At 42.6% G+C, this 14,405-nt stretch overlaps 1 protein-coding gene across 1 annotated transcript in view; it reads left to right on the top strand.

Annotated features, from left to right (window-relative positions):
• The first annotated feature begins 1,310 nt into the window (after positions 1-1,310).
• Positions 1,311-14,405, top strand: part of LOC131882040 (venom protease-like) — a 29,920-nt gene continuing 16,825 nt past the window's right edge. The window contains exons 1-3 of the mRNA XM_059229072.1: positions 1,311-1,455; positions 2,376-2,589; positions 2,819-3,066. Coding sequence (XP_059085055.1) covers positions 1,350-1,455; positions 2,376-2,589; positions 2,819-3,066 — 568 coding nt within the window. The 5' untranslated portion in view covers positions 1,311-1,349. The remainder of the gene's footprint in view (positions 1,456-2,375; positions 2,590-2,818; positions 3,067-14,405) is intronic.

Consider the following 14,405-nt stretch of genomic DNA (forward strand, 5'->3'; position numbering starts at 1 on the left):
ACATAAAGAATGAAGCTCTTGGCGTCGCGGGAACATGGTTGGGTAAACCAGCGCTGTTGTTCCCCTTGATCGACCCGGCCTGGAATATGGCGCGGGGTTGTACATGAGCATGAGCTAGCCCTAGGCAAATAGGGAAAGAAGAAACGGGAGGCATCAAACGTCAGTCTTTTGAAAACACTCAAGACTTTCGACCATCTTTGTTATGAGGGATCCCTTGGAAGGTTGGGGTGGGTACTTACGGTTACTGTTCTACCTGGTCATCTTTTCTTGTCGGTGTTTGTGCACACGTCCATTAGTGAGAGGGTGAGAGTTATATTTCACCATGCAGGTGTTGGTCAGGTTGTTCAAAGAGGTCAAGGCTGAATTTTATAAACAGGAGGGGCCCAAGGAAGGAACCCTGGGGAACACCTGACTTGACATCACGTATGTCACTAAACGAGCCTTTAACCTTAACAACTTGCTTCCTATCTCGAATGAAGCTTCTTATCCAATTGAGAACCTTGCCTTGGATCCCAATCTCATGAAGTCTATTCAACAGAAGGCCATGCATGATCTATTTTATCAAAGGCCTTGAAAAAATCAAGATAGACATCTGTTAACTCATGTTTCTCTAGTTCCTAAATAATCTGTTCTCAGTGCATATGCTCAGTCAGTTGGGTTATTGTGCTAAAATGTGCTCGGAACCCGTTGGCTATGAGAAAGGACTTAATTGGCCTCAAGAGTTTCAACAAGTTTGGACTTCATGATCTTCTCAAACACCTTGACAATGTTCGAAGTGAGAGTAATCGGTCCATAGTTAGGGTACCAGGAGCGACTTATCTCCCCCTTTAAAAATTGGAACAACATGAGCCACTTTTATAGAGGATGGAAACTTGTCCTGATCTGGATGAAAATATAATATACCTTTTTCTTTTTAACCAACCACTGAATTACAGCTGGTGATTTTGCCGAGTCCTTGAATTTAGGGTTGCTCAGAAATGTTGATCTAAATCTTGTCTTAGACTTATGAAATGACTTGGATCAACCTTGTTTCACCCTAAAGATACTCCCTGCGAATGCTTGAGAGAAGCGATCGTCTCTCCAACTCTAATTCTATTACACAATTAATGGGTGCATCATCTTCCCAAACAATCTTAAAAAATCTGTATGTTCAATGATCAGAGTCAAAAATTCGTCTGAGGTGTCTTTTGATTATTCTGTTTGGTTGCACTTTTAAAGGGTCTTGGCCGAAGAAGCTGCCAAGAAGGAATGCCCAGGTAGACCGAAATTTATCACGCATTCATCCCTTATTGTTGCTTTGTGTCGTAAAGAAACCAGTCAAACCACTTCCAAAAGTTTTCGTGCTTTTAATGGCAGTAAGCTTTGGAAGTGTGAGCAAAATGGGCTTATTTTGGGGCCTGTGTATTATTTTCCTGTTTCTTGTGGCATCAAAAGGCATTTTGTGTTTTGTAAATGGTGAGATTGTTTTTTTTTGTTTTTTTTTCACGGGCTTTTCTAACCGCTACAGGGAATGTAATCCCCAGTACTATTTAAATGAAAGGTTATAATTCGTCTATTTATTACCTTTCAATCTTTATATGATATTTGGTCTACCAACGAATTTGAGTTGGCAGACCGAGCTAGTCCTTGAATGTAGGGTTGATCTGGTATGCTATCTAAAAATTTGTCCAAGTCTGACTTGAAAGATGCTACCGGATCAACAAGGCCTACGTATTCCCTACGAATGTATAAAAAGTAAATGTCGCCGCATAGATTGCTTACTTTGAAACAAAATCATCTGAACTAACGCGTATCATCCAAGTCTTTGATTGGGTCAAAATAAGTGTGGTCCCACTTATGGGTACTTTTTAGGACCAGAATGCCAACAGGATTCATGACCATATTCACAACAAGTTACTTTGTTTGCAAAATACATATATCATGTACTTTCAAAACAATTTACTCAATAACTATTCACTTTCTGTCCTCTTGTAGCACATTAAGCATATCGTCTTTTATTTGATGTGTAAGAAAGATGATTACTGATATTTTGAGTTCGTTATCATGGTTATTTATGAGCAAAGGGATTAGTAGTTTTGAAATTTTTGAAACAGAAAAAGATGACCAAACAAACAAAGAGTTTACCAAGAAGAACAAACAAAGGTTGTTTGGCCTTTAAGCGTGTTTTCAGATCTATTTTTATACCTCTCTTATAAAAAACTAACTCGTTGTTCTTATGTGCTTGTTTCCTTTGGACTCCTGTTTTCAAAATGCTTCTTATGAATGTGCCAAAATTTATTATCACCCAATTACTTGCTTGAAAGTTACGAGAAAGGATATTTTTTTCACGTTCCAAACCCACCGATAAAACCATTTTATTTTATGTTTTTTTACAGATGAAATGTGTGGAGTTAACCTGAAACTTCAGGGCTTTGCCGGGCCTCGGGTTGTTTCCACTTCCAATGGTGACACGGGTCCCCCCGGCTCTTGGCCCTGGATGGTTTCGGCTGGAGAACTGTCTTCTGAAGGAGTCTGGGAACATCGTTGTGGTGGAACCATAATTGCCTCCAATCTGGTACTTACTGTCGCTCATTGTGCTTTCGACGACAGGTAAAGAAGCTTGGACTATAACCGCCTTTTGAGCCATAGAGTGTTCTTCGGAGCCATGGAACATTGGAAAGGAACAAGTTGACAAATGATCAGTTAACCCAATATCCACTTTATTTTGAAATTTTGCTGCAAACAAATGTCTAACTTTGCAACGTTGGAGTTCGAAACACGCAGTTCTCCAAATTGAAATTTCCGAGTCGATTTCATCTCTAATATTTGACGATTTCAGATGGCTTATTCGAACTGGAGATCGGGATTTGAATTCGAGTTTCGACGATGCCAAGGTGATTACCCGCAGGATCAAGAAGATCCATGTCCACCCCAAGTATGTCTATGATCTGACAGCTTATTACGATGTGGCCATTTGGGAGTTGGACGAGGATGTAGAGTACAATATCTTTCATCGGCCAATTTGCTTGCCAAGGGAGCCTTCGTTGGACTTGGATAAATATGAGGGGGATCAGGTCACCGTTTTAGGTAAGAGACCAAAGGAACATCGCGAAAGCCCAATGCAAAGGGAAGTGCGACAAAAATTGGAATCGTTTGAGCCTTTTGATTTTCAACTTTTTTACCTCAAATCCCTTAGTAAATTCAAGCCTTGCAAAATCAAATCAAAATAAGGCCAACGCAATCACCCTTCAAAGGCTGGTTACTCACATATTCCCATTTCCTGATTGCTTTGATGCTGATCCTTGATGCTTAGCAGTTACTACCGGGACTAAGCAAGGACACCTATAACAAGTTAAAGGTTTCTCCGGACGAAGCTTGGAGGGCGTCAGGTGTGGAGAGGAAAGCTCTACAAAGCCTGGCTAGAAGACGTTAAAGCAATGTGTTACCTCTGAGTCCGATGTAGACCTGCTGAGAGGGTACTTAATCAACAAAAACAAGTACCCTCTAATTGATCAGCTTACTGCCAGGGCCAAAAAGATATTTGTGAAGTATGCTATACGCAGTTTTGGAAGCGCCTGTTTTTTGATCTTCTTCATTTAAACTTTCACATTTAAGAATGTACATGCATTCTGAAATGCATATTTTGGGCAAAAAAAAATATTCAAGTCCATTATTTCACCAGTTTTAATGAATTTAGAGGGTTTTTCTAAATGAACTGAATTACAGAAACAAAGTATCAAATGCAACTGGTTGTTTATTATCGGCCCCTTTTTGTGTCCACACAACAAAACCACAAATAGTGAATCACAGATCATCAAACTTGACTGAGATATTGCAGCCTTTAAACTATGGAAATGGTAGCCGCTACAACTTAATATAATGGCATGAAACGGAGTTTTTTGATCCATAATTTTTGGACCGTCTCTAATTGGTCGTTTACTAAAAACCTTTACGGCAACACTCCCCCCCAGTGGCCATTGGCACATCTGTCAAGGGACGGGCCAAAGGGACCAGTAATACCAGTCCACTGATGGGCCGTTCAAAAAAGCTCTGGCGATGTTGGCCATTTGATTTGGTCCGTACTATGGCAACAGTTACACGTCTCACTAAACCGTCGGGACTGGGATGCAAGGCTTGTACCAGGGCTTTGGGCCACTAGCATCGCCTAACTGTTTTATCTCGCAAGAGCACTACATCCCCTAGCTTGAGAGATCTTTTGGGGTTGATCCACTTTTGTCGTTCTTGAAGGGTGCAGAGGTAGCTAGCTCTCTCTTCATCTTGTCCAAACTTCCTGTGCAAGGGCTTGCACTCGACGCCATCGCCATTTGCCGTAAGCATGAGTATCTTGTTCGGAAAAGGTATCCACAGTGGTTACATTTGGATGCTCCTTGACGGTCAACAACATGGCAGGTGAGAGAGGTTGAGGGTTGTTTGGGTCAGTAGAGACCTCCCAAAGAGGAGTAGAGTTCACGACAGCACTGGCTTCTATCACTAGAGTCTGGAACTCGTCAAAGGAAAGAGATTGGGGGCCCACTGAAGCTAAGAAGCCTTCCAGTTCGCGTCTGATGGATCCTATTTTGCTTTCCCACACGCCCCCAAAGTGGGATGCATGGGGAGGGTTTAAAAGCCATTTACATTGCTTGCCGTTGATAAAGCGTTGAACCTCCTTCATATCCAAACAACCGGCATCTTGATGAAGAGCTCCCACAATATTACTACCATTATCCCTCTTATCGTCTAAGTGCATTCTTAAATGACGTATCCATGGCTGGTAGGATTTCAAGGTGAACAGCTTGACTCGGTGGCCATCGGTTTCCCCCAACGTCATCTCCGCCTGTGGATTTCCGCCCGGTGCATCCCCGCCATAGTGAACTCCGCCAACGGCAATCTTCCGCCACCATCAAATTCCCCCACGGTGAACTCCGCCACAATGAACTCCTCCAATGGTGAATTCCGCCAGCAGTGAACTCCCCCACGACGATCTCCGCCATGGTTAACTCCGCCAACAACAATCTCCGCCAGGGTGAACTCCCCCTACGGTGAAATCCGCCACGATCAACTCCGCCATGATCAAGTCCGCCATGATCAAGTCCGCCATGACCAAGTCCGCCATGATCAAGTCCGCCATGATCAACTGCGCCATGATCAACTCCGCCATGATCAACTCCGCCACAATCAACTTCGCCATGATCAATTCCACCAAGATCGAGGTCAACTCCGCCCAAAATTAAGCTCCGCCACGATAACGTCCGTCAGTGGTGAATTCTCCCAAGGAAAACCGTGCTAAGAAAAAATCCCCTAGTCTGAAGTACACCCACAACCATGAACTACTCTTATGAAGCGAGACCGCGTTCAAGCGTGGGGAAGGAGAAAAAATGAGGACCGAACGCGGCAAATAAACGATAAATGTGAGCAAATAAAACATTTCTCTCCGATTTCTGCTATTTAAAGGCAGTGAAAAGTAGGGAAAGTGAATAGTACATTTAAATATGCGGAAAGAAACAAGCCACTTTTGAAAGTAACTCACTAAAGTTTTATGACGAACTAATATATAATAACAATCTTTTAAAAATCCACGTCCAGGAATATTTCAGCAATAAGTCGACTTTCCTTGGCCACTGAACTAGCGCCAAAGTACCGTAGCATCATCATCAACAAAACCACGGTCGGTTATCATATAATCAAGCTTCATAACTTCCAGCTCCTATTACCTTTGAATTTTATTATATACAGATCACTTCTGGCCAAAAAGCACAGCTTAACAAGCAAAATAAATATATTTGAGTAATACTTCACCATCGAAGTGCCACCAAGATGCAAAGCACCTTTCGTTCGTATTGAGAGGTCAAACTCATATTTTGAAGCGTCCTGAAATGGGCAATCAAGTTATGTAAATGAATTATGTATAACAGTAGGTCTTGCTATTGTGTTAAGGTATATGGTATTAGGTTGCAGACAGTCTTGGGACATATTCAAGAAAATATGGAGAGTCAAATAGACGAAGTACAAAATTAGCATGGCAATACTTTCTCTGGAATTCAACGTCCAATATATCTAACGACTCGTTTGAAAAGCTTTACCAACATTCAAGTGGGTATGCTCTACAAATTTTCCGTTAAGTTTGAGGAATACACTTAAATATTTCATGGACGAGACCTGTTTAGTAGCTTTCCGCCATATTCATATCGGGACTGATAAAGCCTTTAATGGTGTCGAACCCACGGCCATTGACCTGAATTTCATTTTGTTATAGGTCATGTTACTCTCGGTGACCTAAGAGTATATTCGATCTAAGTTATTTTGCAAAGTTATTGGGGTCATGGTCATTCCTTCCCGAATCTGACTTTGCATCGTCAATGCAAGAAGATACAGTTCATAACAGTAACCTTTTGAATCAGAACAATGAATAGAAGAGAAAAGGAGAGCTCGTAAAATGGAGCCCTCTGGAAAATCCAACTTGAAGTCATGAATTCTGCTTGATTGTGTCACTAAGAGATCCCTAGACCTTAACCAATTGGTTTCTGCCACGAACGAAATCTTCTATCCAATCAGGTTTCAAGTTCTTGAAGCCTGCTAACTAATTGGAAACTATCTACCCTTCAGCGCCTCGTCAAAATCACTATAAACTACATCAACTAACTTTAAACTCCCAAGACCATGAAAAATCTACTGTACTGATTGAATGCAACCGATTGAGCAGTTACCTCCGTAACATTCAAAATCAAAGAAATCTGCCTATTAAGTACATTACAGAACCGACCATTTTATTTACACCCTTTGACCAAAATCTAATTTTACTCAATCTAATTGTAGTTAAAATTCACATTTTTCCCCAAGAATGCACACATGTGACGAAAATCAGTTGCACTTTATCTGAATGCATGTGTTTTAATTCAAATAAGGCAAAAATGCTGGGATTCCAATCCCGGTACCTGTAAGGTAGTTCGCAAATAAAAAAACCAAGGGGGACCCTCAAATTATGACGACTTCACCGAGTTAACACACAGCTAAACGTAATCATTACATTCTGCTCCAAATAATACTTTAGAATATGCTTACTCTGTTCGGCATTCTCAATGGCCTTGAACATTTTGACTCTGGCGGACTTGCTGCAACTTATCTCATCTTGTGATATCTTCGCAATCAAGGATGACAACACAGACTTGACCTCGATATGTGTCATACATTTCTATACACGATGAAATACAGGAAAAGCCCCGTGGGATCAATATTTGATGACAAGGAAGATTGTTAAGCCCTGTAAGCAAAAAAAATGCTTTTATGACCCAATAACGTCCATTAAAGGGGAGAGCTCATTTTGATTAATGCAAAGCTCGGGGGAAATTTGCTTGAAAGATTATGTTCTGAAGTACGAGAAATTTAACTTGAAAAGTGACTGCTTGAGTTTGGCCGAATCTGAATTCTAGAGACCCAAGAAGTAATGTGTAATAAGAGCCTTTTTTCGTTTTTGCGAACTTCCTTACTATTACTCAGAATTTATTGTGGCAGGCTGAACATGGCGGAGTTGATCATGGCGGACTTGATCATGGCGGAGTTGATCATGGCGGATTTAATCATGGCGGAGTTGATCGTGGCGGATTTCACCATAGGAGGAGTTTACCCTGGCGAGATTGTTGTTGGCGGAGTTATCCATGGCGGAGATCGTCGTGGGGGAGTTCACTGCTGGCGGAATTCACCATTGGAGGAGTTCATTGTGGCGGAGTTCACCGTGGGGGGAATTTGATGGTGGCAGAGATTGCCGTTGGCGGAGTTCACTATGGCGGAGATCACCGGGCGGAAATCCACAGACGGAGATGACGTTGGGGGACACGTATGGGAACCGCTTGACTCACCAGGCATGTAAAAAGTAGACCCCAAACTTCCTTCTCAGACTTCGATCTTCGGGTTGTCTTGCCTTCTTGTATCATGAATGGTCCAAAGACATCCAGACCGGTGTTGGTGAAGGGTGGAGAGATTTCCAGACGATCCGGGGGCAACTCGGCCCTTTTTTGGACCTGGAGATTCCTTGAAGTTTCTGACAATCCACACATTTAGACGGTAAATCTCGGATAAGAGTGCGAGCATCCTCTACATGAAACCCAGCAGTGCGAATGGGTCCATGTGTCAAATGTCAACCTTGGTGTTGTGTGGCAAGATCGTAATGCCAAATGATAGAAACCGTACCCGGATGTTCTTTTGGGAGGAGGATTGGACACTTGATCTCTAAGCGGAAGTTGGCCAGTCGCAATCTTCTGCCGACCCTGAAGATACCTGAATTGTCCAAGAAGGGATCTAGGGGTGCCAGGCGATGACTGAATTTCAATTTTGATCCAGTTTGGAGTGATTGAATCTCGATGGCATACACATTTTGTTTCTCTCTGATTAGATATGTGGAGGCTTTATCTCTCCTTGCAGGTATTGATTGCTCAGCCCAAGAGCCGAGGTTTTTAGATGCACGCACAATCCATGATTTGGCGACCTTTAGGACTCTACGCACCACATTGATGATTCGACCCCAATTCTCAACTCTGGTCGAAAGTCCTGACCACTCGCCATCTTTGATTCTAGTGGCCTTTATTGTTCATACCGGAACACCTAGATCACACTCTTCTTCTTCTTCTTCTTCTTCTTCTGGCAAGGGTTCTGCTTTGTTGTCATGATATTCTCTCTCCCATGGATTGCTCAACATTTCTATGCATAAGAATTTGGGTCCCCGAATCCAAGCAGTTCTGCCCCAGAATAGAGCGTTGAAGAAGTTTACCTTCCATAGAAACTGGACTTGTGATACCAATGGGATCATAAATTGAGTTAATAATAGCCAGAACGCCTCGTTTAGTGAGGGGCGGGCTGGAATATACATCTGAATAACGAACTTGTCTTCCGCAACGTTCTAGACAACTCCCAAGGTACATTGAATCGGGTTGATCTCGAAATTAACTAATTTCGGACAGATTGCACGTTCAGATGATGGAAAGGCCTCAAGGACCTTGGTTGAATTAGAAACGGTTTCATGTTATCAAATGTTCAATTTCGCCAACGTTTTTCGTGCCTCCGTCAAAATCATAATTGCGTTCTTAGGCCAATTGGCGCAACCCAATCCATCGTCAACGTAGAAATTTCTCTCCAAATAAGAAAGTGTTAGGTTGGAAACAAGAGATGCTTGTTTTGTGGCGTATCTAAGTCCAAAGGTAACGACAGCCGGAGTTGAACAATTTCCAAAAATGTGAACTTTGGCACGGTACTGTACGATTTCTTGGAGAGGGTCGTTGGATTCGAACCAGTAGAAACGTATATAGTTTCGGGTTTGAAAAAAAGGAGTGAAACATTGCCTCGACATCACCAACAAATCACAGCTCTCTTTCTCTGAAACGTGCAAGCACGCCGATCATCCGATTGTTGTGGTCTGGTCCCGGTAACAGCTCCTGATTTACGCAAGCTCCATGATATTGTGTTGAGCTATCGAAGACTATGCGCTAGCTTAGTTGGATCATGTTGGAGTCGGTTTGGGGTATTCTTTGTTTCGTAGAAACACTGCCTTTTGATTGCTTGGCAAACAGGGCGATTTTCCTCCTTTAAGGGTAGCGGCATCTCTAGGTTTCTATTGGAGTTAACATGAATTCCGGCAGCCATGATGCTAAGAAACCTGACATCCTCTTGACTTAAACCTTCCAATTCGTCGTCCTCACGTAATTCAAAGGTTGGGACCTCACCCGGACATGGGAGAGACAGCGCCTCCCTTTCCTCAGAAAAGGAAAAAGCAGTTCAGAAGTGCTCTGAAGGTTCGACGTTTGTTTGCAGGGTGATAATCTCAGTTGAGAACTCCCGAGGCCTGTCAGGACAGACAGATCTCACGACTGCCTAACCAAGAGCGGTATGGTGCACATAGGGATAGTGGGTACCATATTGGGTTGTTGCCATGACGTCCCCTGAATCGCAACTGATTAATAGGAGAACCTGAGCTTTCTCGTCCAAGTCTAAGAATGTCATTGCATACTTCTCAATGTGCTTATGGCGACCGTCTGTGACAGGGGTAGCCACCTCATTTGTTGTATCTGGTATCGTGGCGTTCTCAAAGGTTTGTGCTAACTCTTAAGACTTATTTTCAGAGACACCGCGGACCAGCAAGCCCTGGGCTAAACGACCATCTTGCTTGAATTGGTGCCCTGACAACGTGGATATCATACATGCATGTAGCGGCTTTTTGATGTTAAAGTGAGCAAACACTTGGGGATTGGCAAATGTTATGTTAGATTGTTCATCAACAATAGCGTAGCGTCGCAGAGGTCGCGATTCTTGTCCCATCATGAACAAGTCCACAAGTAGAGTTTTGCCACAACTTCGTCCTCCATTACTGTAGATGGTCCGCAAGATGAACTGCACAGAGATCTTCTCTCTTATTCCCTTCAACCACTGCAAGGGGATTGGATTGGCGACTCAGCAGTTTGCTTGGCCAGTTCTATGGTCGGATAGTCAATGGAGTGATGGGAACATCATATCTTTTTGTCTTGTGGCTCATTGCGTTCTAAATGAAGTAAGGAGTGATGTGTCATTGAGCTCAAGTTCTACATATTTCGTCTGACTCGTATTTTTTTTCATAGCCAGATGATTGACATAGCACTGATAACACAAACTCTGATCTCGGATAACTCTTCTATGCTTTTCAATGTCTCACCTGCCGAAGGATCTGCATTGAGTTGTGCCGTGAGAGGCTCCTTGATGAACCACGCACCCTCCCAAATTGACTTGAGAATCTTGCGGTTCCTCCCAGATGTTCTTTGGATCAGATTCCAATTCTTTGGTTAAGAGGGTAGTGGCGTTCCCCGGAGCTCTGAGTTTGGTCCCCACTTGGAAACCAGGATCAGAAAACTCCCCTGCGACTTCTGTTAAAAATTGAAGGAATTGAGAAAAGGTGGGATGTTCATCTTGATGATTCGGTTTGTATCTCCTGCCAAACGTGGGAAGAATTTTTCCTCCTGTCCGGGTCCACTAAACGGGTCTGACGATTTATCAAAGAGTTCTTTCCTCGCGAGAAAATTTGCTGCGCCCCCGTTAATGCCGTACTTAGGATCAACGCAAGTGACCAATGGTGATGCAGTGCTTGGCAAAAAGGTTGGACTGTTGAAAAAATTGAATGTAGCCTGAGCAGTGGACGAAGGGGGCCTGTTCTTGACTTTTCAAGGGAAGGCCAAGCCCACTGAGGGATAACATGCCCACCCTGGTGGATGACTCAACAGGAGCGGCGTCTGAACTACATTCACTGGGCTTGGAAACAACGAAAGATGGGACTATTTTTGATGTTGGTTGCACTTCATTGTTTGCGTTCTGAATTGATATCGTCGACTGAGGATTGGTGAGCAACAATCCTCGAACTTGTGCTTAGTGGCTTTAAATTGTTCTTCTGTTTGGCTAAGAATGGCCAATTCCGCCTCCAAAAGACCCATCTTTGTCCGAACCTCCAGATTCCTTCTCTCCAATCCAATCTTCGCTTCCTGTTCGTCAAGGCGGTCTTGTTCCGTGTTGTACTTCTCAGCGACCTGAGTTTTATGGAGCTCAATGAAAACGTCATGCCCACGAGATTCCTGTCTAGCTTCCGACATCTGACACGTACGGGTGGTAACGGTGATGTTGGATACGACATGCTCATTCTCTAATATCAAATCCTCGTTGATGTCGGATATATATCTGGATGTGATTTGGTTTGTCTCTAACCTATGGGCTTGAAGAGCATTTGCTTCAGCGATGGCTCTGGACTTGGACAACTTATCTAACAATAGCTTTGTCACTTGATTATAGGATCAAGAAGCGGGTTTGAAGTTTGCCAAAAGGAGTTTGAGTTTGTTATCTGCAGCTGATCGTTCATGGCGTGCGCATAGAAGGACCTGCAGGCCTTCTCTTGTTGCTCCAAGAGTTATTTCAAGGTCGGGACTCTGGTCCTCTCCTCGGGCTCGGTAGCCTCGATTGCGGTCAATAATTGCCATGGATTTTGGTCATGCCCCCGAGACAGCACAGTCAGGGTGGCTAAATTTGTTTCCGCTGACTCCCACCTTTGGACCCTTGCATCCGGGCTGCCGCAGGCTAGCGCCGCGGCCTAGGCGTTCCCAGGCCCTTGCATCCGAAAGGTTAGGTAAGGTTTGTTTAGGTAAGGTTAGGTTAGGTTCAGTTGAAAGGGGCCAAACCTGGAAGTCGGCTAAAATAAATTTGGTCACCCTGACTGTGTTGTCTCGGGAGCCTGATCAAAATCCATGGCAGTTATTGGCCACATAGCCTCGATCAAAGACATTGATGATTTTTGAGATTCTCAAATTCACAGGGTATAATTGTTCCGGCAAGTCATTTTGTCGGGATCGCCTCTCCAAAATGCTTTGCCCTTCCGGTCACTAAGTCCAAGGTCTGACTCGACTGGCGGGTATGCTCATGGACCATAAACGAAGAAGACTATTCCGTTCGATAATCATATTTCGTTAAACAGCATGGACGACCGTTGATAACATACTGTTAGTTTTCTTTTTTGGCCCACAAAACGGCGGCCTTTTAAAAGCGTGGTTTTTGTCTTCAAATTAGCAGGGTATTTGAACTCAGTTATGCCCTCAATCAACTTGCTGACGCGACATTGATAAATAAAATATTCTTTTGAGTGTGCCCATTCTCTGTTCGTTAAAAAGGTTCATTCAATCGTCATCGACTTCCAAACAACTCTGCTAAATTTACCTTGAGATAGTATTCAATCACTCCTGTTTAAGAAAAAAGTTCATTGAACGAATATCTATCGACATTAAAGTACTCGGAAACAGTATTTAGGCTTGCTGGGGTACCGTATTAGTAGAGCATCCGCTATCCAATTTGCGAATCCTGGTTCGATCCCACGCTTGCCAAGTCCAAGCTTCTCTGTGGTATTTGATTACAGCATGAGTTGCTGCTTTAACAGCTGAAATGGGCGAACCTGCGGTCATTCCCGAGGGTGAGGTAATAATTTATGTTGGGCTTATCCCTCAATAGGGGATGTCAAGTAAAGGCAATTCAAGGAAAAATGTGGTCCGGCACCCTGATTTTGGGGAGAGAGAACTAAGACGAACATCACAGTCAACTCGCACCATTCGCCCATTGAAGTTTTATAATCAAGTGATTTTGAGCGAGTTGTATTACAAAACCCTACTAAATGAGCATGTTTGGTGTTCATCAGTGAACGCACTATCAAATTGGCTCAATACTAAAATGCTAGTTGCCTAGACGAGCATGTAAAATGGAAAAAATGTCAAAATCCAATGCATGTACAGTGCGGTTTGGCTGGGCATGTTGTCTTTGAGTTTACTCCATCGAATAACGTCATTGAACCTTGAAAAGAAACAGCTGCATGACCATGTTCTGCAAAATGACCACTAGATGGCGGTACCCCGAAGGTCAATGCCTAAATTCGGATAGGCATTGCTAAATAGCTTATGGGACCACATAATCTTCAGTTTTATTAAAATTCGATTGCAAAATTAGTTTCCGTTTGTGCTATGGGACTCGTACTACGTTTTCCACTCATTATGAGACGACTGCATTAGTTCTAGCAAAAAAGTAATGAACTTTAAGTTTGCTTACAGGGTTGAATGATTCAACAATTTTTTTTGACGATCCGTCGAGAGTGGACATGTGAGGTTATTATATCCCGGGGCCTGTGCCTAAATTATAAAAAAAAATATTATCATTGAAAACTGTACACAGACAGATGTCTTAAATGGATTGATTCCAGGCACAAAAATGTGATTACACAATCACTTGAAAGTAAATCGGAGCAGATATTGAGTTTGAATTTCCTGATTGATGATACTCAGGTATTGAGGGTTGATCTGGAATGGTTTGGAGGAAGTTATTTAGGTCCTCCTTGAATTTGTGAAGTGGATTATTTCATTTTTCTATTAATGTATTGTATTAGCTTGGCCAGAAATGAAAGGCAAAATAATTCTTTAAGTTGCCATGAAAAACTCAAAACGCCCAGGATTGCGATTTCCTTTTCCATACCAGCCAAAATGAATCCTCCTTGAAGTTCTTTTGGCACCAACAGTCATATTGTTACGGAAACCAAAATCAAGAAATAGGTTAGGTGTGTAGAAATCTAGCAAAGGAGACTTCAGAACCCAAAAGGGCTTAATTGTTTACTTGCCAGTTTGTACTTTATTTGTTAATAAATTTTGATAAGTTGTTCAAATTGATCAGATATGTTACATTCAAGTCTTTCTACGAGCTTCAGATCAGCAAACCTATGCTTTCAGGTCCATTTTGCTCAAGAGCATGAAGAAGAGAGCAAAAAATATGTCCATTCATATGTCCTCTACACCTTAGGCAAAGAGTTGCAAAGAAAACCACATTTGACTAATTCAAATACATCCATGAAGACATTTAGAGATATTTGGATTTATTTGCTAATAAATTTGCAATTTTGA

This window comes from Tigriopus californicus, chromosome 6 (genome assembly GCF_007210705.1).
Source record: "Tigriopus californicus strain San Diego chromosome 6, Tcal_SD_v2.1, whole genome shotgun sequence".
NCBI lineage: Eukaryota > Metazoa > Arthropoda > Copepoda > Harpacticoida > Harpacticidae > Tigriopus > Tigriopus californicus.